This window comes from Symsagittifera roscoffensis, chromosome 1 (genome assembly GCF_963678635.1).
Source record: "Symsagittifera roscoffensis chromosome 1, txSymRosc1.1, whole genome shotgun sequence".
In the NCBI taxonomy this organism is placed as follows: Eukaryota; Metazoa; Xenacoelomorpha; order Acoela; family Convolutidae; genus Symsagittifera; species Symsagittifera roscoffensis.
The window spans coordinates 54,760,752-54,786,776 of NC_087062.1; the positions used below are offsets into that span (position 1 = coordinate 54,760,752).

The 26,025-nt window shown below is 38.3% G+C and overlaps 2 protein-coding genes across 2 annotated transcripts in view; both read right to left on the reverse strand.

Annotated features, from left to right (window-relative positions):
* LOC134845887 (protein IWS1 homolog A-like) overlaps positions 1-26,025 on the reverse strand; it is a 576,794-nt gene that overhangs the window by 165,383 nt on the left and 385,386 nt on the right. The window lies entirely within an intron of this gene.
* On the reverse strand, positions 266-2,716 carry LOC134856811 (uncharacterized). The gene has a single exon (XM_063873092.1). It carries the CDS (start codon positions 2,598-2,600, stop codon positions 687-689), a length of 1,914 nt encoding a protein of 637 aa, XP_063729162.1. The 5' UTR covers positions 2,601-2,716; the 3' UTR covers positions 266-686.

Sequence of the window (26,025 nt, forward strand, 5' to 3'; positions counted from 1 at the left end):
GCCATAGCTTAGTTAACCTTAAATAATTAGCCTTCGAGTTGGGCCATTGGCTGATTTACTAAAATGACGAAAATACATTGAACATACATGTCAACAAAATATCGAAATACATGTCGAAAAACTACCAAATATATCGAAACTTGTGGTGCACTCTCGTATCCTGTAAGACTCGGGATCTAAAAAACCTGCTTCAACATCTGTAAATTATCGGCAAATTAAACAGATAATATGACAACAAATAGTATCCGAAAAAAAATAAGGTAAACATCTTCCGGTTAACATGTTATCAAAACGTTTCTCAACAATCTCAAAAATCTGTAAACATTTTTGATGGCAAAGTGACCTTAATCGGACAAACCAGTAGTTTCAAGGCCTTTTGTCTAAGAAAATCTGATTTTAGCTTTTTCACTTTCGCGCTATAATGACGTCATTAATTTAAGCGCGAACAAAACTCACTCCTAGAAAAAATCTTAGAACCGCGGAGGAGAAGAAGATTGCTAAATAGCTTTCATTATACTCTAAAAGCGAGGCGTTATTTCTTTATAAAATAAATTCTAGCAATACAAAACGCGATAAAAATACAAAAAAAATGGAGATTTAGATTCTGCACCGATGTTTTTTTTGTTTTAAGAGTAAGAGCCAGGTCCCTTAGGGCTTTTTAAAGCTATGTTCCACTCAGTTCGTTCTTACAATTCTCTCAGAGCAGCAGAAAACTCAACCAGCAGTTTGGTTCCCTTGATTTTCAAATTTTTCTGACAGAATTCAAGAAAAAATTGAGGCGCTGTGGCTTGCCATGTTTTCATCTCCTTCAAGTTTTGTCCTGTGAAAGTTCCCAGTTCTGATTCTTTCAAATGCGATTTTTGGAAACCCATTGAAGCTAGCCATTCCTTCACTTCATCAGTAGTCCACTGCATAAACTTAGTTATGTTTATGCTAGCTGAACTGGGAGTCGAGTTCAAATTGTTCTGTTTGTTTTCGCTGACAATGAAATCAATTTCATCGACGCTTTCGGTTACTGATTTCGTTTTGTTGATGTAGTTGATTAGATTTGCAAAGTTGACGGAGAAATCTATCTCGTTATGCAGTTGGTAATAGATCTCGGCGCCGAGAATGAGTCCGAGCCATCCTCGGGGTTCAAACTCTGGCTGGACTTTGGCGAACACTATTTTCTTCTTCTGCTTGTAAGCATATGTTGCTTCTGCTCTACACGACTGGCTATTACTGTAGTCTTCAGAGAAGCAGCAGATTACGATCTCAGAGTTGTCCACCGCCTCCGCCATCTTTTCCAGCGAGTCCCCTTCCATTTTTTCGACGTCTATCCAAACCTCTTTTCCACTTTTCTTCAGACCCTCGAACAGTTTTAGAGCTGTTTTTTGTTGATTCCAACAATAGCTGATCATGATGTGCAGGGCCTTTGGTTGAGTTTGGGTTATTGGCAGTCGTTGTTTTTGAGCGTTATTTTTGGATAGATTTTCCTTTTCCGTTTTTCCCAGCCCCCATAGTATTCCCTTTGCTGCGCTTGAGATCTCCGTATTTTTACTTTGGGAGGCTTTTTGAATTATGTTGACAATTTTGTGACTTTTTAGTTTTTCGCGACATGTGTCCAAGAAGCTGAGGGACCAAATAAGATGCAATGACCATTTAACCTCCAAATGATCCCTGGTTTCATCGAGTATTTTGAAACAATCGTCTACTATTCCAAGATTCAACATTTCAATCGCATTGTTAAAGTTTTTTGCCAATCTGGATAAACTTTCTAACAACTCTTCAACTGTGTAACCGCTTGAATTTCGTCTGGTCTCTGAGCGCATCGCTTCTTCTAGAAGATTCCGAATCACAAATTTGATATTGCATTGGGTTGCTTGGATTATTTCATTGCTTTCGTCTAAATCTGCGGCGAAAGTCAACACCAAAAGTGCACATGCCTTAATGCTGGGTATTTTGCTTTTAAGGTACAGCAAGCAAGTTTGGACTAAACCCGTTTTCCGCATAATTCGCTGGGATTCCGAGTAATATCTGAGTATGTTGTAAATCACCGTAAACAGAGAATCAAGAGCCACCACCATCTTCCATCGCAATCTTTCATCGCAGGCATCATCGCTGAGAAGTCCATTTTTGATATCTGGATGTTCCAAGCTCCAAATTATCAGCTTGTAAGCTCCAGAATCTATTAGTTTTTTTCTGATGTCCCCACTTCGTTCGGAACCGCTGCTAATAAGACCAGATAACTGTTCATAATTGAAGAAAGCGGGCTCGGCAAAAAAGTCGTTTTTCAGACAATTCAAACTATTTGAGAAAAGTCCGACGAGTTCTAATTCGTTGGCCAGTTTCCAAAAATCAACTTGAAAACTGTCCAGACTATCGTGCATTTGGTTCAGACTCATCAAAGGCTCACTGAGATCATCTTTTTCTAAATTTTTTTCCTTTACTTTCGAAAAACAAGCTTTGATAGCCTCACCAATTTTGGTCCAGTCTTCGACAGAATGAGAACGTGTTTCCTCTTCATCTTCGCTGGACGAGAAGTACAGATCTTCTGTTTTCTTTTCAATTTCAGATGTTTTCTGCCGGCAAACTGCATTTGTTTGAACGATTTTCTTCATTTCTTAGTTACAAGACTTAATAACAAATAATAAATTTAAATTGTAGCATGTAACATTTTTTTGGTATCTCTTGCAGCAAGAATAAAATTGTCATGTTTAATGCTCGTGCACTTACAAGTAAGCGTGATTGAACGATTTTGTTACCAGCACAAATAATCAAAACTCATCAGCAACGATAGCTATTTCAGCATAAAACATCCGAACATAAAAATACAAAAAATAGGACATAAAACTACATTCGGACATAAAATAAACAGCTTCATGTTAACTTGGTCCAAATATTTGCTAAAGTTCCGATTATGCAACAATCCAGTTAAAGAAATCCGATAGGTTGCCCTAAGCAAACGTAACTCATTATTCTTTTCAATAGAAGAGCCTTAGCATGACTGCTACAATACAACCACTCGCAACTTGAATGGTATAAGAATGCTGACATTTACTAGTAACAAATTGCTCGGAGCAAGGCAAAGCCCTCTCATTTATAATTAGTCACCTCGTTTGTTTTTGGTAAATTATGCCTAAAGTTCTAATTTTTGAAATTATTCTTTTTATTAGTTTTTTCGCCTCACAAACAAGACCCGGGTTCGGGTTGACTTCTATAGATTGAAAATTTTTATCACACCATTATGCCTACATTGAGCCTATCAAAAATGCTCTTCACACTATTTTTTTAATGATATATGTATGACTAGCAGTTTTTTATAAATAAATTTAGTTCAATGAAACTGATAAATGAATGACAGCATGCAATTCAAAATAATAAGTCAAACTGCCTAACTTATTGGATTTTTTTTTAAAAAGCTGCTTCATTTCTAAAAATTTCTAGAAAAAAAAAACTAGAAAATTTTTTTGCACGATCGATTCAACTTTTCTTAGCCCACATTTCAAAATTGAGGAAGAAACGTTCAATTGTTCTATGCTTAGTCACAAAACCAATTATATGCGCCAGGAAACTTTTCAAGAAACGCGTTGTCTATAATTTTGGAACTTTTAATTTAAAGTTTGGTGGGGAGACAACGTTTTATTACAAAAGAAAGAAAAATCATTATTAGCGTAATGAGTGATGCCAGATTTGTTTTGTTTTTGTTAATGCGATTTTCCAAATGATGAATGGGTAACCACAATGCAGTCACGGCAATCTAAAACTCTTTAGGTACATTTTTTATTTTGTGAAACTTGCCGCGACTTATTTTTCGACAATGCTGCGACTTTTTTTTGGCCTGGCCTTGACTTATTTTTTTGACCACTGCGACACGCAACAAGTCGAAAAATAAGTTGCTTGGGGTATTTTTTTATTCAGTCATTTTACGACATTCTAACAAAAAATGGTCCATTGATTTTTTTGACAAAGCCATCTGAGAGAAATTGTTGTCTTGAGCTCAAATTGAAAAAGATATTTCACCTGGACGTAAAGCATATTCAAATTTCACTGATAACCGGGTTCGAACCCCAGGGGAAAACCCGTTTGTTTTTCCGTAGCTACTTAAATTAATTAATTATACACAGCCTTTGCAGAGACCTCGATTGACATGTTTGTGTCTGTCAAAATCGGGTACTGATAAAAATGTGAGCTTGGTTGCTGATTAAACCAAGCTTGAATGCTTAGAATTGGAGCTGATTAAACTTGTTTTAATTGAACATGCATCAGCTGTAAGATTACTAAAACTTAATCGATTGTTGTTAAGTTTTGTTTATACGATATAGTTCGAACAGATATCGAGTTTTGTTCGCACGCTTTCGATAAGGCGACTCGGCGAGATTATTTTGCCAGCGACCGACGCTAGATACCAAACATAAGAACCAAAAACTGTGCTGGACAGCTGGAATCATAAACCTAATTGCGGCCGAGATCAGAACAAGAATCTGAATGACTCAAGAATCTGAATCACATTGAGCGCATATTTCTCCGATTTGCGTACCTTTTTGTGATATACCTTCTTTTCACTTTTTGTGGCGCGAGGATTACTTGGCATATTTCTGGTGCCCAAGACTGCCAGCTTTTCAGCAAACTTCTAGGAAAAACGTTGAAAGGTTCTCTGAATTATCTTTTGCAGTACTTATGAGGGCAAAGGGCGCTACCCTGTAGATCAAGTAACTGCGTTACACTATGACTAAAACAACGTCGCTGACTCCGCAACAGTTAAGACCTTATCTGATCGGCCAACTAGTAAGACCTCTCGTTCATCTTGCCTCTCCAGGGAGTAAACATTAGGCGAACTGCTAACTGAATAAATTGTAACTGCACAATAAGTTTGAACTATAGAGCCGGTAAAACAAAAAACAGTTGGCCGACGACCGTCTAAGCCAATAACAGACCAAAAAGTTAATAGCTTTTTTGGTGCTGGTTACTCATAACATAAAGTTTAGTCAAACTCCCACTGATGACCGGGTTCGTAACCACCCCACAATCTAATTTTTTGTGTAGCTTCTTAATTAAGTTCTTATAACGGCCTTAGCCTGCCGTAATTGTCAGGTCAGTCAAAACCATGTTTTGCCAAAAATGTAATTGACGACTTGATTAAAATCAGTGCTGAATCGCTTTGCCTTGGTTGAATATAATTCAACAGTAATTTTAACAAAAATCTCCTTTACGACTTTCGAATAAAAAGCGGATCATTTATACCTGGTGTGGTTTTATTATATTCAGTCAATATTCAGTCAAGTTGCAGCAAAAAAATCTCGAACAGGGTCATTGTAGTTTAGGTGTCCGCAAATGTCGCGTCGCGACCATACCAAAATATTTCACGAATGATGTGAAATTTACAAGCGTCGTCCATTATCTGTGCTGCAACTTGTATAAAGTATGCATATTTTATTTTGAAGTAAAAGTAAGCAATAGGTTTTTTAGTGTCTCAAATTATTTCCAATTTCCTTATGCACGTTTTTTTTTCATAGCCTTCTAAATAAAACACTAAGCACTCAAAAAACTTTTTAAAGATTTTTTTTCCGAAAATGTACCCAGAATTTCTGTTGAGATGATTAGGTGCATCATTTTTGTCTGCTGTCATACATCAATGTATAAGCAATCTCTAATATTTAATCCGGACTGATTAGCAAACAGAATGAAGTACCGTACCCGAACTGAGTTTTCTCGAATAAAAACAGATTACCTTGAGAAAATGTTGCGGAAAATGTTGCCATTATAATCGATTGTGTGTAACCAATTTAAGCAACATTTTCTATTATAATAGAAAGAAAATAGATTATTTTCATGAAGATTATATTGCCTTATAATTCTACAAAAACGTTTTTTTTATCTCCACATAATGTCAACAAAGTCTATTTTTTTTTCGCCCTGAAATCGCCATAAAAATGCAATAAAATATACTGTATTTGCCATGAAACTGCCAAAAAATCGCAACAAAAACTATTGCTATCGCCATAAAAATGCAGTAAAATCTGGGACCCAAAACATAAATTATGTTGTCAAAAAAATGGATTTTGTTGTCTGAAAAACTGACTTTTTCTCTTCTTAAAAGCACATGCTAAAAGCATGTGAAATAAAAATCCATTATAATTCATTATAATTGATTATAATTCATTTCATTTTTAGAGCTAAATTCGATTATTTTTGCAAAAAAATTGCAAATTTTGCGGAAACGCCTCAACGTCATCCCTTCAGCCCCTCAAGATTTTTACCCCCCCCCCCCCCCCAACTGAAGGGGTAGGGTAAAATGGGGGGTGTAAATTGGGGGGGCATAACCGGGGGATGGGTAAATAAAACGGGGGGGGGGGGGGATAAAGTGGTAAACTGGGGAGGAGGGGGGGGGGGGAGGGTAAATAGTGGGAGGGGCGTAAGCTGGGGAGGGGCGTAAGCTGTGAAGGGGGGTAGTAAACTGGTGGGGGTAGTGAACTGGGGGCTTAACTGATTGTGGGGATATATTTAAACTGAGGCGGGTGGAGTTTGTGGTAAAAAAAAACAGTAAAATGAAGTGTTAAACTGCAATGAATTTAAAAACAGAGACCAAAAAGCAACTGTAGCAACTGCACTAAAAAGGAAATAAGATAACTTTAAATAAATCGTAAATTTCACGAATAACCCCTCAAAAAAATCCATTAAATCGATTAAAATTGATTACAATGGATTATATTGGCAAAAAAATATTAAGATTATAATCCATTTTTAATGGATTATAATCTATTATTTTGTCATTTTATTGCGGACCATATTATGACAATATAATCGATAATGATCGATGGGCGCTCGGTGCGGGAATCTATTAGAATCTATTATAATTCCAATATAATTGACATAAAATTAAAGTTTTTTAATGGATTTTTTTTCTCCATATGATCGATTATTCTACTCTGCGACCACAAAATCACCAGATAATTGATTATTAAACAAACAATTTTTTGTTCGACCACAAAATCGTCAGATAATAGATAATAATCGGAGAAACTTCGGTGCGGGTACGTATCAGAAAAAGACTGGATAGTAAATTTTTTGTTCAAGTTCTGAAAGGTCTCAGTTTCACTATTCAAATGCCAGTGTATAAATATCTTTCGTTAAAGTTTTGCCATTCCGGCCGAATGACATTCTCCCCGGAAATAACAAATTAAAGACTTAGTTTTGAACCCCAAGCGGGACTTTCAGTTATTTGAGTTTATGAAGTCTTTGTGTGACTTTGATCTTCTTATTATTATACGCATTGTCTTCCTCTGAAAGTTGAATTTCGCTCTGTCTGTCTGTATGTACCCTTGTTTTGTGCAACCTCCTTGCTATCGTCTTCTTAGTTATTTGCATCTTCTTCTGTTGGTTCGGAGTCTTCCTCGTCTTTTGTTGGTTCTGGAGTGTCAGTTGTCTTCTTATTCCCTTGTTCGATGACGAATAAATCTTTCCTTAGTTCCTGTCGATTATCTCTGTTTGGATTGAGTGTCGGAGATGCTAGGTCGACTACGTCTAACACCTTGTTTATTGGTTTTGACTGAATGGCTTCTAGAATATCCACGCACGCCGTCCGTAGTTTTGTATTTTTGTTGGACGTTTTTGGATCTTTTACTTTTTTAACGATACTTTATACTTTCCTTGCTTCTTTATCGGAGTTTTTTCGAAAGTTTTCTCTACCTGACTTTGTACGCTTTATATCAGAAACTTAGTTTTTGCCGTTCCTTAGCTAGCGCCTGACTAGTTTTCACACCTGTTTCCTGTTGTGTTGCTTGTGTTGATGTTACGGGGACCCTGTGTACCAGCTCTGGTAGTTGCTCTGTTGGCCGGCGTTTTTTCGCTCCTCATCTTTTGAAGCAAATTGAAGGTCGTGCATTACCTCTGCAGGAAGTGGTGACTGCCTCAGGTTTTTTCGATCCAAACAGGCGTCTTTTGCAATTTTCCGATTTTGATAGTTTGTTAAACTTGATGTTGCTATATTTGATAACGCTTAGTTTGGTTATCGGTCCATGTGAACCTCGAACGATGAAAAATTTGTCACTCCTTGCAGAGCGATGTGGAGTATGCCTTTGATTTAAGCTACATCCGATGCTAACTTAGAAAGTATTTTCTTAATCAATTCTCATAACTCCTACCCTATATTTTAAAGTTTTTATCGTTAGCTCAAATACCTCTAAAGATCTGTGGGCATCTACATGTGCGAATAATAAAATTTCATATTTTTTTGCTCTACAAAAAAATCAGTTTTTTCGCCCCACATGTCTGTGCCTGATCGCATCTTAGCTTTCGCGGATTACCGTTATAGGATAAAATGCTTGGCATGATTTTCATAGCAATGCGTACTGAATAATACTTTAAGGTGTTGAATAATACTTTAGCTGTTAAAATTTTTGATCATTTATCTATTGCTACTTGTCCGGGAGAGGCCCTGCAAAACCTAGTCGAACCTACTCAACTAGAGTTCTAGGGTATAACTACTACAAAACTTAGGAATCAACTGCTGGTCCCAAGAGGAATGGATGTGTTTCTACTATAACCCGTTTTAAGGATTTAACTTTCTTCAGTATATTGTGGACAAATTTGTACCTTTTGGACAATCGCTCTATGGATATGTGGGAACAAAATATGCTGGTAAAAGTCTAGCCTTGCAGCGTTTTCTGGGTTAATGTAGTGGATGTTTTCCGATACTGTTTGTCTTAATTGCGTAGGGAACAAGTACGTTCATCTAATCAAAGGTAGTCGTCATGTACATCTATTCGGTTACGAATGTTGAGCCAATATTGTTCGTAGGCGCAGTTCAAGGCTTCTCACCGGCTCGCAGCCGCTATGAAGGTAACTCCCAACTTTTTTGCAATTTTCATCTGTATAGTGGCGTGTCTTTCTCCGCTTACGTTTCATCTCTTGGTCCTTCGGGACTATTATGGCGCTTGTTATCATTTCATGGCTTGCTTCTTGTAATTGTTATGTCGGATGTACATACTGTTGGCGTCGTTGGCTCTTCGTTCGGTGTTATTTCTTCATATCGGTATACTTTTTAAAATTAGCTCGCTCACACCGTCTTTCTAACTTTCCTGTACCTCTATGGTAAGTCTATTTACGTTTTGGTTTCTTGGGATCGCGAATCCTCGTTTGTTTGTGACACCAACGCTTTGTAGTCATGTTGTGTTTGTGTGCTGGACTCGTTCCATTTCCTGCAGTTTTACGGTTTAGCTTTTCTCATCTCTGTTATTTATGTGTGCTTGTCTTTGTTTGACTGTCTGAAAAGTTTTTTTTTCAGGAATGATATCTGTTTGATTATTTTTCTTATCAGTTGCCTGGCGTCTTTCATTTTTGGTTTGATTGTTTGTGTGCACTAATTGGAAATTTTGTTCCTGAGGCGATTGTTTATTCAAGCCGGATAATGTCCAATCTTCGAATTTTGTTGTTGTAGCACTATGCTTAAACGATTGCGGGTTGAAGAGGCTTTCTTCTCGGGCTCAATCTCCCAGCCATTCGAATTCTGTGTTGTTCCCTTTTGATTTTTTGGTTGGGCTGTTTTTTTTCTCTGCTACTCGCACTATCGGTAGTTATTCTGCTCCTGAAGACTCGTATTGTCGTTGACTTTCATAAATGTTGTTTTTTGTTCAATTTTGCATATTTTGATTTAACAGTCGTCTGAATTTGGGCCAGTTTACTTTTTATTTCGTGTTTTCGAGTTTTTTTTTAAATTTTTTTTGCCCGCTTTCGAATTGTACGGAAGGGCTGAAATGCAATTGGGATTTCGATAGGTTTGTTAGTGTCCTTTCTTTTTCTCTGCGCTTATTGTTCAAGTGTAGGGCGCGAGTTTTTGATTGGCTAAGTTGTTCGAGATGAGATCTTCAATTATCTCGCGTTTGTAAGTGAACAAAAAAATTGACCCCGCTTGACTTTCCTCATCGTAAACATTTCGGAGTTTTGTCGATCCCGCTGGGTTGCGTGACATAGAGTCTATTAGTCTCAGTTTTGTTAGTAGTAATTGTTTGATATCGAAAATAAAGGAAAATAATCGGTCAATCAATCTTGTGCACGTGATCTGACTAGTATTTGATTTTCCACTTGCGTTTAATGCACTGAAAAATGCTTGATGGTCTGTGATGACAATAACCTTGCTCTGGTTCAAAAAGTATTTATAGTGTTTGATGGCCCACACCATCACGTATAATTCGAGTTCGTTTTTTGAATATTTCTTTTCTAATATAGTAAAACGTAAGCGAAATCAGAAAATAACTTCGGTTAGTTTGATGTGATCTCCCTAACTTCATTATTCTCCAAACTTGGTCTCAAACTTTGGTCAAAATGATTATTTTCTGTGTTGTCAATTACCAATTTTTTTAATAGTTGTTCAAAAAACCTTAAAGTGATCAGTTTTCCAATCAAGTCTTTTTTTCATCTGTGTTTTTAGAAGTGGTCGTTATGCTGCAACAGTTTGTGTTAAATGTTGATTGTATCCGGTGAGAAGATGACTTGATCGCATATAAAATTTTATCCTGAGGAGTTAATTTTTCTATTCCCTCTTTTTCTAACAAGTGGCCTTGTGCCTTCACTGCTTTTGCAGTGCACTAACAACTCTACCTGTTTAATTTTACGATGTTTTTCTGATTGATGAAACTGTCTACCTCTCTTTCAACTACTTCTCGCAAATGTATCGAAATCCATTTTCCGTTTTCTTGATTTGGTATAACAAATTTGGGTTCTCATTACGTGGCTTTTGCTCTACAATTTCTCATTCACACCTTTTGGAACAGATCATTTTTCCTTCTGTTTGTTGTTTGGTACTGGACTATATTTTTCTTGAATATAGATTATCTGATCGTCTCTTGGTTTCTCCTTTATCTACTTTATTCCAGCTTGTGGCAGAATAATTCGTCCATTATGTTTTGTATTTTGGTCGATAACGATGATGAATGGGGTTGGTTGAATAGTCCAATCAACGCCTTCTAGTGCAGTAATTAATTGTCTTTTTAAAGCATTGATTTTATTCCGTTTTGACTTGGAGCCACATCCTCCGGCGGGATGAACATAAGTTTTTTTCGATTTATAGTTTTTTCTTAAAATTTTGCAAAGTTTGTTTACGAAACACAACAAACAAACCAAACCCGCAATGACGTATATATTTTTTGTTTTTGCTTTTGATTTAGTATGTGACTGTATACATCTTCTTCCGGTATTTTTGCTAAATCTTTCAATTCAAATGTTTCTGCTATTGCAATTTATTCTTGTCTATTCAATGCTGTGAAATCAGCGAATGCCACTGGGTCACTATCTTTATCTTTGTGATGTCCACTTCGTTTTCTGTTCGTTCTTTGGTTCCGGTCTCTCGCATGAGTTAACCGTTTGTCCTCTTGAGGTACTTTGAAAAGTTTCCTCATTTTGCACATATGGAATAAATTTTATTCTTCACTGGAAACAAATGTTAATGATTTGGACCAAATTGTCTATTGGCTCTTTTTTTGTTGTCCTTTACTATTGAAGTTCTGCGTGATAGTTTTTGTCGACCACTTTGTCCTCGACCCCGCCGATTAGCTTGATAATTATTCTGTCATTCTCGTCCTTTCTGTTGTAACTATCCCAAAGGTTCCTGTTGAATGGGTGTAGATGTTGATGGGCGGAAAGTGTTTGCTTATTTGTTCTTCTTTGCTCCATTCCTTTTTCGCGACGTGTTGGGTTTTCGTAAGCTTTTGTGGGGATCGCGTTTCTGCTAATAGTTCATCAGCTATAGTTTTGTAGTTCATGTGTGCACTAATTACGTCTCTCATCCATTCGTCTGCTCTGATAGAGCAATCGAACCGTGATGTTAGTTCCACTAGATCCGCATAAAAACGCTTGAGTTATTGTTTTTCTTTTGTGTTCTCGTTTTTCTTTGTGTAATTTTTTTTTTTTTTTTGCTTTCTCATGTTTGCGACTATTTAGGTTGTATATTTCGAAAGAAGTAATCCGTGTACTAATTAAAGTATCCACTAATGTTGTGAATATTTTTTTTATTTTCTTAGATTGTAGACTTGTCGTAGTGCTGCAACAGTTTGTCTTAAATGTTGATTGTATCCGGTGAGAAGATGAATTGATGCCATAAAAACTTTTATCATGAGGAGTCAAATTTTTCTATTGCCAATTTTTCTAACATGTGGCCTTGTGCCTTCACTGCTTCTGCAGTGCACTGACAACTCTACCTGTTTAATTTTACAATGTGTTTCTGATTGATGAAACTGTCTACCTCTCTTTCAACTACTTCTCGCAAGTGTATCGGAATACGTTTTCCGTTTTTTTTTGAATAGGTATAACAAATTTGGGTTCTCATTACGTGGCTTTTGTTCTACAATTTCTCATTCACACCTTTTGGAAAAGATCGTTTTTCCTTCTGTTTGTTTTTGGTACTGGACTATATTTTTCTTGAATATGGAATGTCTGATCGTCTCTTGTTTTCTCCTTTATATACTTTAATCCAGCTTGTGGCAGAACAAATCTTCCATAATGTTTTGTATTTTGGTCGATAACGATGATGAATGGGGATGGTTGAATATTCCATTCAACGCCTTCTAGTGCAAAAATTAGTTGTCTTTTTAGAACACTGATTTTGTTCCGTTTTGACCAGGGAGACTTGGAGCCACACCCTCCGGCGGGATGAAGATAAGTTTTTCCGATTTATAGTCTTTTCTTAAAAGTTTGCAAAGTTTGTTTAGGAAACACAACAAACAAACCAAACCCGCAATGACGTATATATTTTCTGTTTTCGCTTTTGATTTAGTATGTGACCGTATACATCTTCTTCCGGTATTTTTGCTAAATCTTTCAATTCAAATGTTTCTGCTATTGCAATTTATTCTTGTCTATTCAATGCTGTGAAATCAGCGAATGCCACTGGGTCACTATCTTTATCTTTGTGATGTCCTCTTGGTTTTCTGTTCGTTCATTGGTTCCGGTCTCTCGCATGAGTTAATCGTTTGTCCTCATAAGGAACTTTGAAAATTTACCCCATTTTGCACACATGGAATAAATTTTATTCTTCACTGGAAACGATTGTTGATGATTCGGACCAAATTGTCTCTTGGCTCTTTTTTTTTGTTGTCTTTTACTATTGAAGTTCCGCGTGATAGTTTTTGTCGACCACTTTGTCCTCGACCCCGCTGATTAGCTTGATAGTTATTCTGTCGTTCTCGTCCTTTCTTTTGTAACTATCCCAAAGGTTACTGTTCAATGGGTGTAGATGTTGATGGGCGGAAAGTGTTTGCTTATTTATTCTTCTTTTCTCCATTCCTTTTTCGCGACGTGTTCGGTTTTCGTAGGCTTTATGTGGGGATCGCGTTTCTGCTAATAGTTCATCAGCTATAGTTTCGTAGTTCATGTGTGCACTAATTATGTCTCTCATCCATTCGTCTGCTCTGATAGAGCAATGGAACCGTGATGTTAGTTCCACTAGATCCGCATGAAAACGCTTGAGTGATTCGTTTTTCTTTTGTGTTCTCGTTTTTCTTTGTGTAATTTTGTTTTTTTTTTTGCTTTCTCATGTTTCGGACAATTTAGGTTGTATATTCCGAAGGAAGTAATCTGTGTACTAATGAAAGTATCCACTAATGTTGTGATTATTTCTTTTGTTGTCCTAGATTGTAGATCTGTTCATGGTCTTTTTATTGGTAATTGTTGTTGACCTTCAGCACACAAGCATAAGATCATATAAGATTTAACCTTGGAGTCCGACTTGTCCCACTCAAAAAAAAAACTGCTTAGCTGTTAGAATTTTGTTCTCCCAACCGACTCTCTTGTATTGATTGCGCATCTCGCGATATTTCATTTGCGCTTCGCTTTCGTTATGAGTTTCAACTTCCTATGTGAGGAACAATTGTCATCTTTGGCAACTATGATACCATTTCCTTTATTTCCGCGCACTGTGACTTTTTTAATGTGACTCAGCGGATGCCCGTTCTTGGAATGGATTAAAATAAAAAAGGTTTTTATTGTAATTGTAAACTGCTGGCTGCGCCATGTTAAACCTCGGTATATGAGCAATCTTTAATATTGAATCCGAACGGATTGGCAAATAGATAAACGTAACACACGAGCAGAAAGATATTGGTTGAAAAATCTTCAAAGCAGTTTTTGCAAGCTCTCACTTCCAGTATAAATATACAGTGCTGACTTAAGTTAACCGGAAAAAATGAAAAAACTTGAATTTTCAAGCACGTTTTTCTAAAATTGGGTGAAGATTATTCGACAGAAAGTGAAGAGAAAAAAAACTGCTGAAAACTTCATCAGCAATAATATGGTTCAATTTTTTCTCCGATTTTCACACCCAGATTTTACCCCAAAAATGGGTCATTTTGGCGTTTTTGATTAATCAAAGTTTTCCCTGAAACTACTTTGTTAATTGATGAGAAACACATAAGACAAGAAGCCTCTTACAGAGCCCATCAAAAATTCTCGAAGGGTTCAATCTTCAAAAACTTGCGTAAAAGAAAATATTTTTACTTGATTGTCAAAAAACGTGATTTTTACTATATAAAACCCAAAATCTTTGATTAAAAACAAACTTTAAACGTTTTGCTCAAATGTTTGGAGATTAACTTTTCTAAAACTTTTTGGGGCTGTGTAAGAGGCTTCTTGCGATGTTTATGTCTCATCAATTAACAAAGTAGTCTCAGCGTATTTCTTGATTAATTGAAAAAAGCCAAAATGAACCATTTTTGGGGTAAAATTTGGGTTGGGAATTTCGAAAAAAAAATTGCACCAAAATAATTCTGGTAAACTTCTAAGCAAATTTTGTTGCCTTCACTTTTTGTCTCATCTTGACCCAAATTGAGAAAAACGTGTTTGAAACTTCAAGTTTGGTTCGTTTTGTCAGGATAACTTAAATCAGCACTGTATAATCGTTGATAAAAAGGTCATTCGACCAGTATGCATAAATTATTATTTGGCCATTGCGACCGCTTGACAACGGCTTCAGTTCAGAATGTGGTGACCTTTTGCTCAGGTTTTTTTTGCCGAAATCTAGACAGCCGCAAACTCTTAAAACATTTGCAACTTTTCTTTTATCTTAAGACTACTTCGAATCATTCGCATACTTTCACCACTAAATTACAGGCCTTGCGACTAATTTCAAGACCGTTTCTACTAATTGTGTGACCATTGAGACTAAATGTTTACCATCGCGACCTAATCAGAGCTACGGCGACCGTAAAACTCTATTTACCGACAATTACGAGGCCAAACTCTGCTCTGGATAGGCGCATAGTTTTGCGTCTGTATCTTTCTGGATTCCAGAGATAAATCTTTAAACATGTTTCAAAATATATGTGGATTCCACTTACAAAATTTTCGTGGATTCCGCGTAGAAATACCTGTAACGTAATTTTTTCGGACCATTTGTATTGTTGCGGATTCTGCAACAAGCAAATATAGCTAGTTGTTTTGGATTCCGCAATTGTAAGCGGATTCCGCAAAACGTAAGAGGAATCCGGAAAATTTAAGAGCAATCCGCAAATTCAAGTGCAATTCGCAAACAAAATGCGAATTCTACTTGCAATTTGCGGATTCCACTTACAATTTGCGGATTCCGCTAAGATATTCGGATTCTGCAACAGCTCAATGTAACTATACACATGTCTTATTATTTGTTTGTGGATTCCACGAACTGTAATGGATTCCGCAAATACAGATGCGGATTCCGCAAATACAGATGCGGATTCCGCAAATTCGCCTATTTTTGGAGCAATTTTGAGGGGTACAATGTTTTAAGTATTTTTTTGTGGAGTCCAAAGTAGCAAAGAAGATCAAAGAAAAGTAGCAATGTTGCGGATTTCGCGACAAATCTGATTTTGGCCCATTGCGGAATCCGTTTACAGTGCACAGAATGCACATTTTGGCCTCGTAATGACCTTGTCAGATAATATTAATACCATTTTGGCCACAAAATAGCCTGATTTCAAAGCGCTACCGAGCAAAGAATACCGCCACTGATAGAGAACTACTAGCCAAAGTGTACTAACTTTTTAAAGCAACACCAAATTGGGGAATGATCATTTAGCAGACCAATCTTTTAGCATGAATGAGCTTTGTAGCAGGCCGACGTAATAAACTGATGGATGATTGATTGACAAACTCAAAGAAATGCTTGTTCGTGGGTTAAGTTTGCCCAATTAATTTAATTATCTCCCAATTTGTCAACAAAATTATGAATTTCAAAAAACACAATTGTCTAACTTAGCGGCAAAAAAGTTTTACGCGCAAAATAACCTTTTGCGACCTTTTGCGAGCGTACCGAATGCGAGCGCTGCGGACCAAGCGGTGGCTAATCTCCAATGCCGCGTAAAAAGTTAACTTTCGGTCTGCTAAAAAAAAGTTAACTATTTTTTTTGTTTCTGCTAAAAGATTGGGCTGCTAAAATCCCTAGCACCCGCCAGTTTCAAACTAGTGCAAAAATTGGCTAGTTCATTTTGCTTAACATTTGGCGCATTCTATCGAGCTGGTCAAAAACCCAACTCTCTACTATAGTGCTGATTTAAATTATCCGGACAAATGGCCTAAAACATAAAAATTAAAACGCGGTTTTTCCCAAAATGGGTTGGTTTTAGTTAAAAATTGATGCGGTCAGAACTTCCATAGAGTTTTAAAAATTACGTCAAAACAGTTGGTTCAATTGCTGTCAAACTCACGCCCTAGTGAGCCTTTTATGAAGCCAAACAAAAATTAAGAGGTTGTATAATGTTCTCTATAATGTTCTCTAATTGCATAAATAATTGTAATTCGTTTAATAGCCATGAAATTTCATTTTGTTTAAAAATCAGCAGTTTTCATGTAAAAACAAATATTAGACGTTTTGAATGAGTTTTTTGAGACGATACTTCACTTAAATTTAGTTTGGCTCACTTAAGAAGCTCATTATGATTTGACTTTGTCAGCTATTGAACCGATAGTTTTGGAGTTACTTTTGATTGATTGAAAAAGCGAAGAACTATTCATTTTGGGGTAAAATTTTGGTCTCAAACTTTGCCAAACAAATTGCACCATATTAATTTAGTAATTTTAGCATAAAAATTTTAAGCAGTTTTTGTCTTTCACCCAAAAGCAACCCAATTTAAAAAAAAAGGTTTTAAATTTCAAGTTTGGTGTGTTTTGTCCGGATAATTTCAATTATCACTATGTTCCCTAGAGCACCAATGTTCATGTTCTAACTAATCTGCACTTGGGCCATTCAAGAGTTTTAAATGCATTACGAGTGCATTATTAGGAGTGCATTGTTAGGTCAATTGACCAAACTGTGTATTCTGAGCTAGAAACTTGTTTTTTTTTGTAACTTGTTTAAAACTTTGAGAAGTGATTCAAGCGCGCTGTTCATTTTAATTGTCTAGAAATAGCGCTGACGGGCTCAAAACTATGTGCATTTAGGCCGCTGCAACTTTCAACAGTTCACGATTTAAGATTTCTGGTCTTGAAATCAAACTTGCCTTTCGAAAAGCTGTTGACATCAAGACAGTTATATCAAACGACTCATCAAATCAAATGGTACTTTTGAAGAAATTGTACTAAATGCTTCTAAAGTAAATAAATAGAATATAGGCCAGGTCTACTCAATACCAAGTGCTGAGAAATCATCCTATAACTTATAAAACCTAAGCGATAAGAACATCTGCAAAAGACACACCAAATATCCCAATAAAATGCATCTCACACTCCTGATCGTTGTAATGGGCACTTTGACCCACGTGGTCGTTGCAAATGATTATGACCATTTATGGGATCAAATTAAAACAATGCCACCTTCCGCAAACAACACGACAACAACATACACACTCGGCAGTATGCCTGGTTAGTTCAGGTAAATTTGAAATTGGTTAGTAAATGATCGCGTTATGTTTGGCACATCTTCTTGACTTTTTGAGAAAAAAAATTCTGTGCAGCAGATGAATTTCTGACGAAACAAAAAAGCCAGAAACCACGCTTTGGGTAGCTTTTGAACAATTTCGACCCAACATAATGGCGTCTTTTTTTCGCTGTACACTGTTCTGAAAGTAAGCATAAGTAAACATCGAAGCGTTTTTCCTAGGATCAACTCTGTGTTCTGATCCATGCAGCTGGAAAAACGTCACCACTCAGGCTGTATCCTGTCAAAAAACTGACATCGATGTTGAACTGTATGGAAAAGAATGTCTGGATGGTGAATCTTCTTTCAATCTGAGAGGCTGCATAATCTATACTGCTCTTTTGAGTGGCGGAAAATCTGTGATGCGAGGACGATGCATTGACCAGTAGGTTTATTCTAAAAATTGTATAAATTTTAAGCCCTCATCTATCAACCTTTAATTTTTTTTCTGCTGCAAGGTTTCTGCACTAATAAGAAATTTCCTTAATATGAAACTCAAACTTTTTAGACGTTTAATGTCAATTTTGTGAAGTTAAACCCTTCTTTGTGATACTTAAAAGCATAGAGTTATAATCCAGAAGAATAGTTACTCTATTTAAGATATTACTAAATGCTGGTAGAAGTAAATTTTTAATTCATTCATGGTCGAACTGGGGGTTTGAAATAGTCTAGCCACAATTGTCGTTCAATGCGTGTTTGAGAAGAAAAACAAAATGCTTCTTGTATTTAGGTGCTCGGCCGAGGTAGCCATCGAAAACGCGTCTCTGGCCGCTCTGAAATCATTCTGTGAATCCGTCGTCGACTCGGCCGCCAAAACTTCTGAAACTGTTGAAAATTGTGGGTACAACTGCTGTGATTTGATGTCCATGGAGTCTTGTCTGCAGTCAAATCAAGGCAAAGTTCAAGTTGGGATAGATGCCAGTTTGGTTGAAAGCATGGCTAGTGACGATGATGATGAGCACTCCTCTACTGACTTGAAGCCTCTCACCAACGACGCTGGTAAGGCATGTAAAACGTCTGTTTAATCCAAAAGTGTTTGCTTTCATGTGTTTGGTCCCTGTGCCAATTTGCCCTGAGTCAGTTTGTTCCAGGATATCGAGATTAAATAATTGTTCCGCCCCTCCTCAATGAAATCATAGATCGGTCTCTGCCCTCTTCAACAAATCTTGATATTGGTTATAGTAGACAAAATAGGTTTTTCAGTTTTTATGAAGGAAAATACCTATTAAAATGTTTTTTTTTCATTTTCAAATTTTGGTGGTTGAAAAATTAAAACCTCTTTTATCGATTACCTCACTACCGACAATCATTAATTTTGAGCGCAAATTTTTTCCGTTCAACGTTTTGTTTCAAAACCAAATGCTTTATACTATGCATGCCAAGTTTTAAAACCATTGAGTAATGTTAACTTATGATTCAATAGGTAAAACTGCAGGTGGGGGGAAAAGGTAACAGAGCACCATCTTTTTAAACTTCACTAAAACGTTACCAGATAAAAAGAGGAAAAATTATATGCTCCTCAAATTGCATGAAAAGTGTACCTTTCTAGTGTGTTTAAGTCCAGTGTGGCTTTCTCGTAGAGTAATTTCGGATAAGGTACACCGCCTGTTCGTCACGCTATCTTATTTTGGGCCGGATAGGTTCGTGCACCTTCTTAGTCTAATACCAATCCTAATCTTACTCTTATATCTCCTAGTCTCAATAGATCTAGCGTATACTGGTATTATTGCGGGGCTTAGAATCAAGAAGTAGAACTTAGGAAGAGCAACTGTTTGCTAAGTTAAATTTAATCTTCTCTGGCTGAAACTATAAATAGTTTCAGCCTTACGGTTATTGTAAGTTTTAATCATGGATCATGATTGGTTTTGGCGTACAAATTTTTAATTAAATTGATTATCCATCGCTCAAAATGATCTGAAAGAAAATCAACCAGTGTAATAACTTTCCTTTCATTAAAAAATTAGAAAAACCAGTCTCACAATTGGAGTGGTTAATCTCCAGAAATCACCTACGCCCCCCCCCCCCCCCCCCCTCAGGGATTCGACTCCCTGCCGACCCAAAGGGTCCTCTCTTTGTACAATTTTGAGATATCCATTTTTGGCTGACTGACACCCTAAAACTGTTTTTCTGCCCTTTAACTGGTTTCAAAAATTTTTTGCTGTCAATGTCAAATGCTTTAAAAACAAATTGAGTCGTATAAGCATCTTAGATAAAGTCCTCAAAGAATAAAATGAGCAGCTTTAAAGCAAACTTAGGGTGGTTCGTAGCCTTGTTTTGGGACACATAGATTCCAGAATTGACCCAGACCACAATTTTTGACCAAAAATTGCTCTGGATGGAAAAATCTTCAAGCATTGATAATTGTCTTCAAATTTATTTCTTTTGCGAACCCCATGCTCTTTATTCGAAATTATTTAAAACCTAAATAAGGTTTATTAAATCTGGCTTTTACTTTTAATCTATGTCTCGACTGAGATGTCTTCAGCATCCGTCAATTTTGTTTCAGGCTTCACAACTCAAGAGTCGAGTGGCTACAATCTTTACTGCTTCTCAAACCCACGGGCAGTTATGACCACAACCATCTTAACGAAACTAGCCATTCATTTGGCTGGCAATTATAAATTATAATCAGTAGAATTTTTATGCAGTTCTAATGTAGAAACGAAGGAATTGAAGAATTTGAAAATTTGCAAAACACGAATTGAGGGACTCGACTGATGAATCAGCGTTAATTAAACGACCGATTAATTTCTTTCTTGAATCTTTAAGGCAAACATTGCTTGCTAGTCTTAGCATGTAAACATAACTAAAAAATAGGGGGTTTCAGTTTTTGTGAAGAATATATATTGTAGGAGGTCGAAATTTTAGTTAAACTCCCACTGATTGAAAAAAGATCTGGTGAACGAAATTTGTTTTGGCTTTCAAAGAAAGTGAAGAGCATATATGCCCTGTTCATTTTCAGAAGAATTTTCAAAGGAAATTTTCCTCTCTTTGTTCGTGGGCCCCGCCGTGTTCGCTCGCCACTATATTGTTTACGCGTGAAGAATTATCCCGCACTACAAATCGTGGCTCTTTTTTTCCCTACCTCACTTGTGCGCGTAAATCTCCACGATTATATAAAAAACGGTTTTCAAACACTTTAATTAATGAGTATTTTCTCGGCAAAATAACTCCGGAAGTTTGAAAATATAACGATAATTTATAATTTTCAACAAGCTTTATCATCGGTAACATCGGCCACAATAAACTGCATAACTCAAAGCAAGCTGCAACAATGGCCAGTATTTGTCCTTGAGACAAATTGCTCTTTTTAAAGGTCAGCCTTAATCAAGGCTGAACCAAATTAGAGCGAAAAGACGGTTAAAATGGGTTTTGGGGGGACCGAACCTGGTTACGGAGCATCCCATCAGGTTCGGTGCACATTCGAGTTCTAGAAAGGAAATGACCTAGTCGGGATTCGAACCGGCGCCGAACCCGCCGGGACGCACCATGTATACGTTTGGCTACTGTCCCTATATGCATTTACATTTTGGTTCAACTTTATATGCACTTATACTCTCGCTTACATTTGAGTGTATATGCATTTGTACTATTGTTTTATATTTGCGCTGCAACATCCTCCACCCCTAAACAAGGAAGAACGGGAGCGAGCTTTACGGTCGGGCGGGTCAGTTCGCTCGTAACGGTCTTTATGTCGGCGGATCGCGCGCATCCGTCTTTGCCGTAGTGTAGTTTAGCAATACGGGCGAGTGGGTAATGCCCACGTGGGCTGTCGGGTTCGACTACCCAAACCAAGTCGCCGGTTTTCAGTGTGACATCCGAATCATTATGCCACTTTGCTCTCTTGTTGAGAGATGGTACATATTCACGCAGCCAGCGTGACCAAACTGCGTTAGCGTACGATTGTGCTCTGGCGTAACGCTTTTTATGATCAAAGTTATCTTCGAAACTTAACGACGGGAAGCTAGCTGCGCTGTGACCGAGAATGAAGTGATTCGGGGTGAGTGCCTCTAGGTCGTGCGGATCGGAACTGACCGGAGTGATCGGTCTTGCGTTAAGTAATTGTTCAACTAGGCAGAGCGTTGTTCCTAGAACTTCCTCAGTTAATCTCCTGCTGCCTAATATGTCGTACAACACTCGCTTAACACTTCTCACTAGCCGCTCCCAGGCGCCGCCGTGATGAGGGGCACTGGGCGGGTTAAACTTCCACTTAACGCCTTTGTGGACGAAAACGGCCGGGGCGATTTTGTTCCAATTTTGGACACAGGATAGGAGCTCCTTTTGAGCACCAACAAAATTCGTGCCATTGTCAGAAAGAATGGTTTTGGGGGTACCTCGCCTTGCAATAAATCGCTCTACGCCCATGACGCAGGAACTAGTATCGAGAGATGGAACCAACTCGATGTGAACTGCTCGAGTCGTGAGGCAGGTAAATAGGAAACCCCATCTCTTTTCGGTACTTCGGCGTATTGGCACTTGAAACGGGCCAAAGTAATCAACACCTGTGTTGGAGAAAGGAGGCTGCTTGTAACCCAGTCTTTCAATCGGTAGGTCAGACATAATGGGCACAACTGTTTTTGCTTTGCGCTTACGGCATGTTATGCAAGTATTTTCGATGTTCCCAAGTAACCAGCGCAACTTCAGAACAATGTATTTCAACTGAACTACAGCACGCATGTAATCCAACCCCTGATGTGCATGTTGAAAGTGCATATGCCTAATCAACATATGAGCAATTCGGTGTCGACCATCCAGTATTATTGGATGTTTGCTATCAAAGTCGGTATCAACAAGACGGCTGATACGTCCAGTTGAACGCAGGATGCCAGCTGGGCCGATGAACGGAGAATATTTAGCAATCCGACTTTTCTTTGTTATCAGTTTATCGGACTGAAGTATTTTCACTTCGGCAGGAAATGATTCGGACTGAGCGAGATAAATGAGCTTCTGCTCGGCAATATCTAACTCGGACGGGTCGGTTATTTCCAGCGTTTTTGTACGGAAGTGTTTATGCGATGGTAGCACACGAAGCATAAATGCTAAAACACGTTTGTACTTTACAATTGAGCTGAATTTATCCCAATTTTTAAACAGACGGATCGACGGCGCTTTCTCAGATGAAGCATCAACAACAAACGTAGATGCAGTCTCAAGGCATGTATCAATGTCACAGAGTGGGCCTTTTAATTGGATCTTTTTGATGACATCAGTGTTCGGCTTGAATGGCCAATCACATGTCCTCAATATACTAGGGCCTCTAACCCAGCTGCTATCCTTGAGGGCTTCCGAAGAAATCCCTCGTGTGCCGGTATCAGCTGGGTTATCACCACTGAGTACATGATTCCATTGATCAATGGTGGTGGACTCCAAGATTTCACCAGTGCGGTTTCCAACAAACACAGGAAGTTTGTTGCACGAGTTAAGCCACTGGAGAACGGTGGTAGAATCAGTCCACATGAATACATTGCTTACTTTAAAAGTAAGCGCTTTCAAAATCTCTTCTTTTAGTCGAGTCGCAAGCAGAGCAGCCTGAAGCTCTAACTTGGGAATGGAGAGCATCTTCATAGGCGCTACACGGGCTTTCCCAAATACAAAAGCTAACTCGGTCTTTTGCGATTTAGCAAGTCGGGCTCGGAGAAACGATACTGCGCAAAAAACGTCCTGCGAACTATCACCGAACGTGTGAAGTTCACAGCGGTCGAACGGTTCGATAAAGTAGCTACGAGGTATCGTCAGAGTACCTAGTAGTGGAAGTCCTGAGTGCCAATCTAGAAATTGTTGTTTAATTTCCTCTGGGAGATCATCATCCCACTTTTGACCACTGATTCTCCATATGTCTTTTAGTAAAAGGCGCGCTTTCACAGTATATGGAGCTACCAGTCCTAATGGATCAAAAACTGAGGAAACAAAACTCAACACGGTGCGTTGAGTAATTGCTTTATCTAGTGGTCGATCAACACCTCTACTTACTACTAGGGTATCTTTTACATGATCCCACCTGAGACCAAGAACATGCGACGATTGGTCTGGACTCTTACAAATATCCTTAACTGACGGGTTGGACTCACGGTTGTCCGGATTAAGAGCGGTTGTAACTTCGGGTACATTGCTAACAAACTTTGTCAGGTTAAACCCACCTAATTTGAGCATTGCGACTAAGTCTTTACTTAGGCTAAGAGCGTCAGCGGTATTTTCGAACGAGTCAAGATAGTCGTCCATGTAAAACTTCTGGACAACGGCTGAAGCGGCTTCGGGGTATTCAGCTTGATTATCAGAAGCAGTTTTTTGTAGCGCGAAATTCGCACAAGTTGGCGAATCACGAGCGCCAAAAATATGACGGGTGTATTGGTGAACCACCACACTTGAAGTGGGGTCCTCCCGCCACAAAAAACGGAGAGACGGTTGATCTCGCGCAAGTACTCCAACTTGTAAGAACATACCTTCTATGTCCGCTGAGACGGCGTACTTGTGTTGACGGAACCTCAACAGTACAAAAATAAGATTTTGAAGGAGATCCGGGCCAACCAAGAGAGATCTATTTAAGGAAGTGCCATGAAATTTGGATGCTCCATTGAGCACACGGCGCACCTTGCCGGGTTTGTTCGGGTTCAAAACCGGATGGTGTGGAAGATACCACTCACGTTCGGCTCGTGAGCTGGGATCGTGCGGGTTGACGGTTATGACATATCCTTTACTTATATCTTCTCTGATTGTTTCGGTATACTTCTCGCGAAGTAACGGATCTTTATCTAATCTTTTCTCTAACGACTTTAATTGGGCTAATGAAGAATAATAATTGTTAGGCAAGCTAACATCATTATCACTCCACAGCATCGGTACAGTGTAACGCTCACCATCGTGAACGGTTTCAGTTTTTAGGATCGACAAAGCACGCTTGTCTGCGGCGGAACGGGCATCTACTTGCTTGAACGCACCATACGACTCTAACTCATACCAAGTTTTGATTTGGTCGGTCAGAGAAGTATCGTCCGTAACGCAGTTAAAGGAAGAAGAATTTAAGGACGAACGATCAGGAGACGGACCACTAATGACCCAACCTATCGGAAGTCGGACGGCGCACGGTGAGTCAAGTTCATCTCCGAAGACATGTTCGAGGGGTCTTATCGCATGATAGAAGTCCTGTCCTATAACTACCTCAATCTCTTTGTAATTATACGCAGTCGTCTTTAACGGGGCTAGTTGCGGGTATTTGACCTGCAATTCGGAAACGTTTATAACATCGGGTCCTATATACATGTTGTGCTTAACGAAAGCGACAAACGAAAACGAAAATTCACTTTCATTGGGCTTTGCGGAAACTTTCAAGTGAACTCGCTGAGTTTTAGATACCTTGGCTGAGTTAAAACCATCGGTCGTAACATTTACGGGCGTGCCAACTAATTTCAGACGTTCAACGAGTGCCGCGGAAACCCAAGAATGAGTGGAACCGGTGTCACAAAGTGCTAGTGCATTCGAATTTTCCGAACCAGAGGACACATCTACCAACGCAACGGGAAGAATACCTTTTGCAGTTCCCTCACAAGGTTTAACACAAGCTGCGTTATTTGCAGAAGTAGTGTTTGTTTTAGTTTGAGTCGATGGTGATCGGTCGGCCTCTTTGGGCGGGAAAACTTTCTCGGCTCCATGAAAAAGCACATTGTGAGTGCTCTCACAGTCCTGTTTTGGGCATTTTCTTGCTTTTTGGCACTTTCGGAAGGTATGGTTGCCTTGTAAACAAGAAAAACAGAGCTTTTGTTCTGCTACATATTTAGCCCTTTGTGTTGCGTTTTTCTCTTTGAACACGGAACAGTTCCAGAGTGCATGCTGCCCTTTGCATAGCGAGCATGGAGGAAACCTTGTCTTTTCTCTACTTTTCTCATCCTTAGAACTTACCTTAGTGTTACCTGCAAGCACTTTTGTAACTACTTTTTGTTTAACTGGTTCTTCAGACTTACCCTTAGAATTGATCGTTTTCAGCCTCTCATGACCCTCCGCTTTTTCTTTGAGCCATTCATTGAAATCTAGCAGAGTTGGTCTATGCCATTGGCGTCTTACGGTTTGCATCGACCATGCCTCCTTAAGGTTCGGGGGAAGCTTACTCACAGCCTGATTCAGTAAGTTAACACTTTTCAGGTCGTCGTTAAAAGACAGAGACTTGAATACGGCAA

Bases quoted from the DNA above. Each gene is read 5' to 3' on its own strand.
- LOC134856811 (XM_063873092.1), bottom strand. From the start codon at position 2,600: ATGAAGAAAATCGTTCAAACAAATGCAGTTTGCCGGCAGAAAACATCT.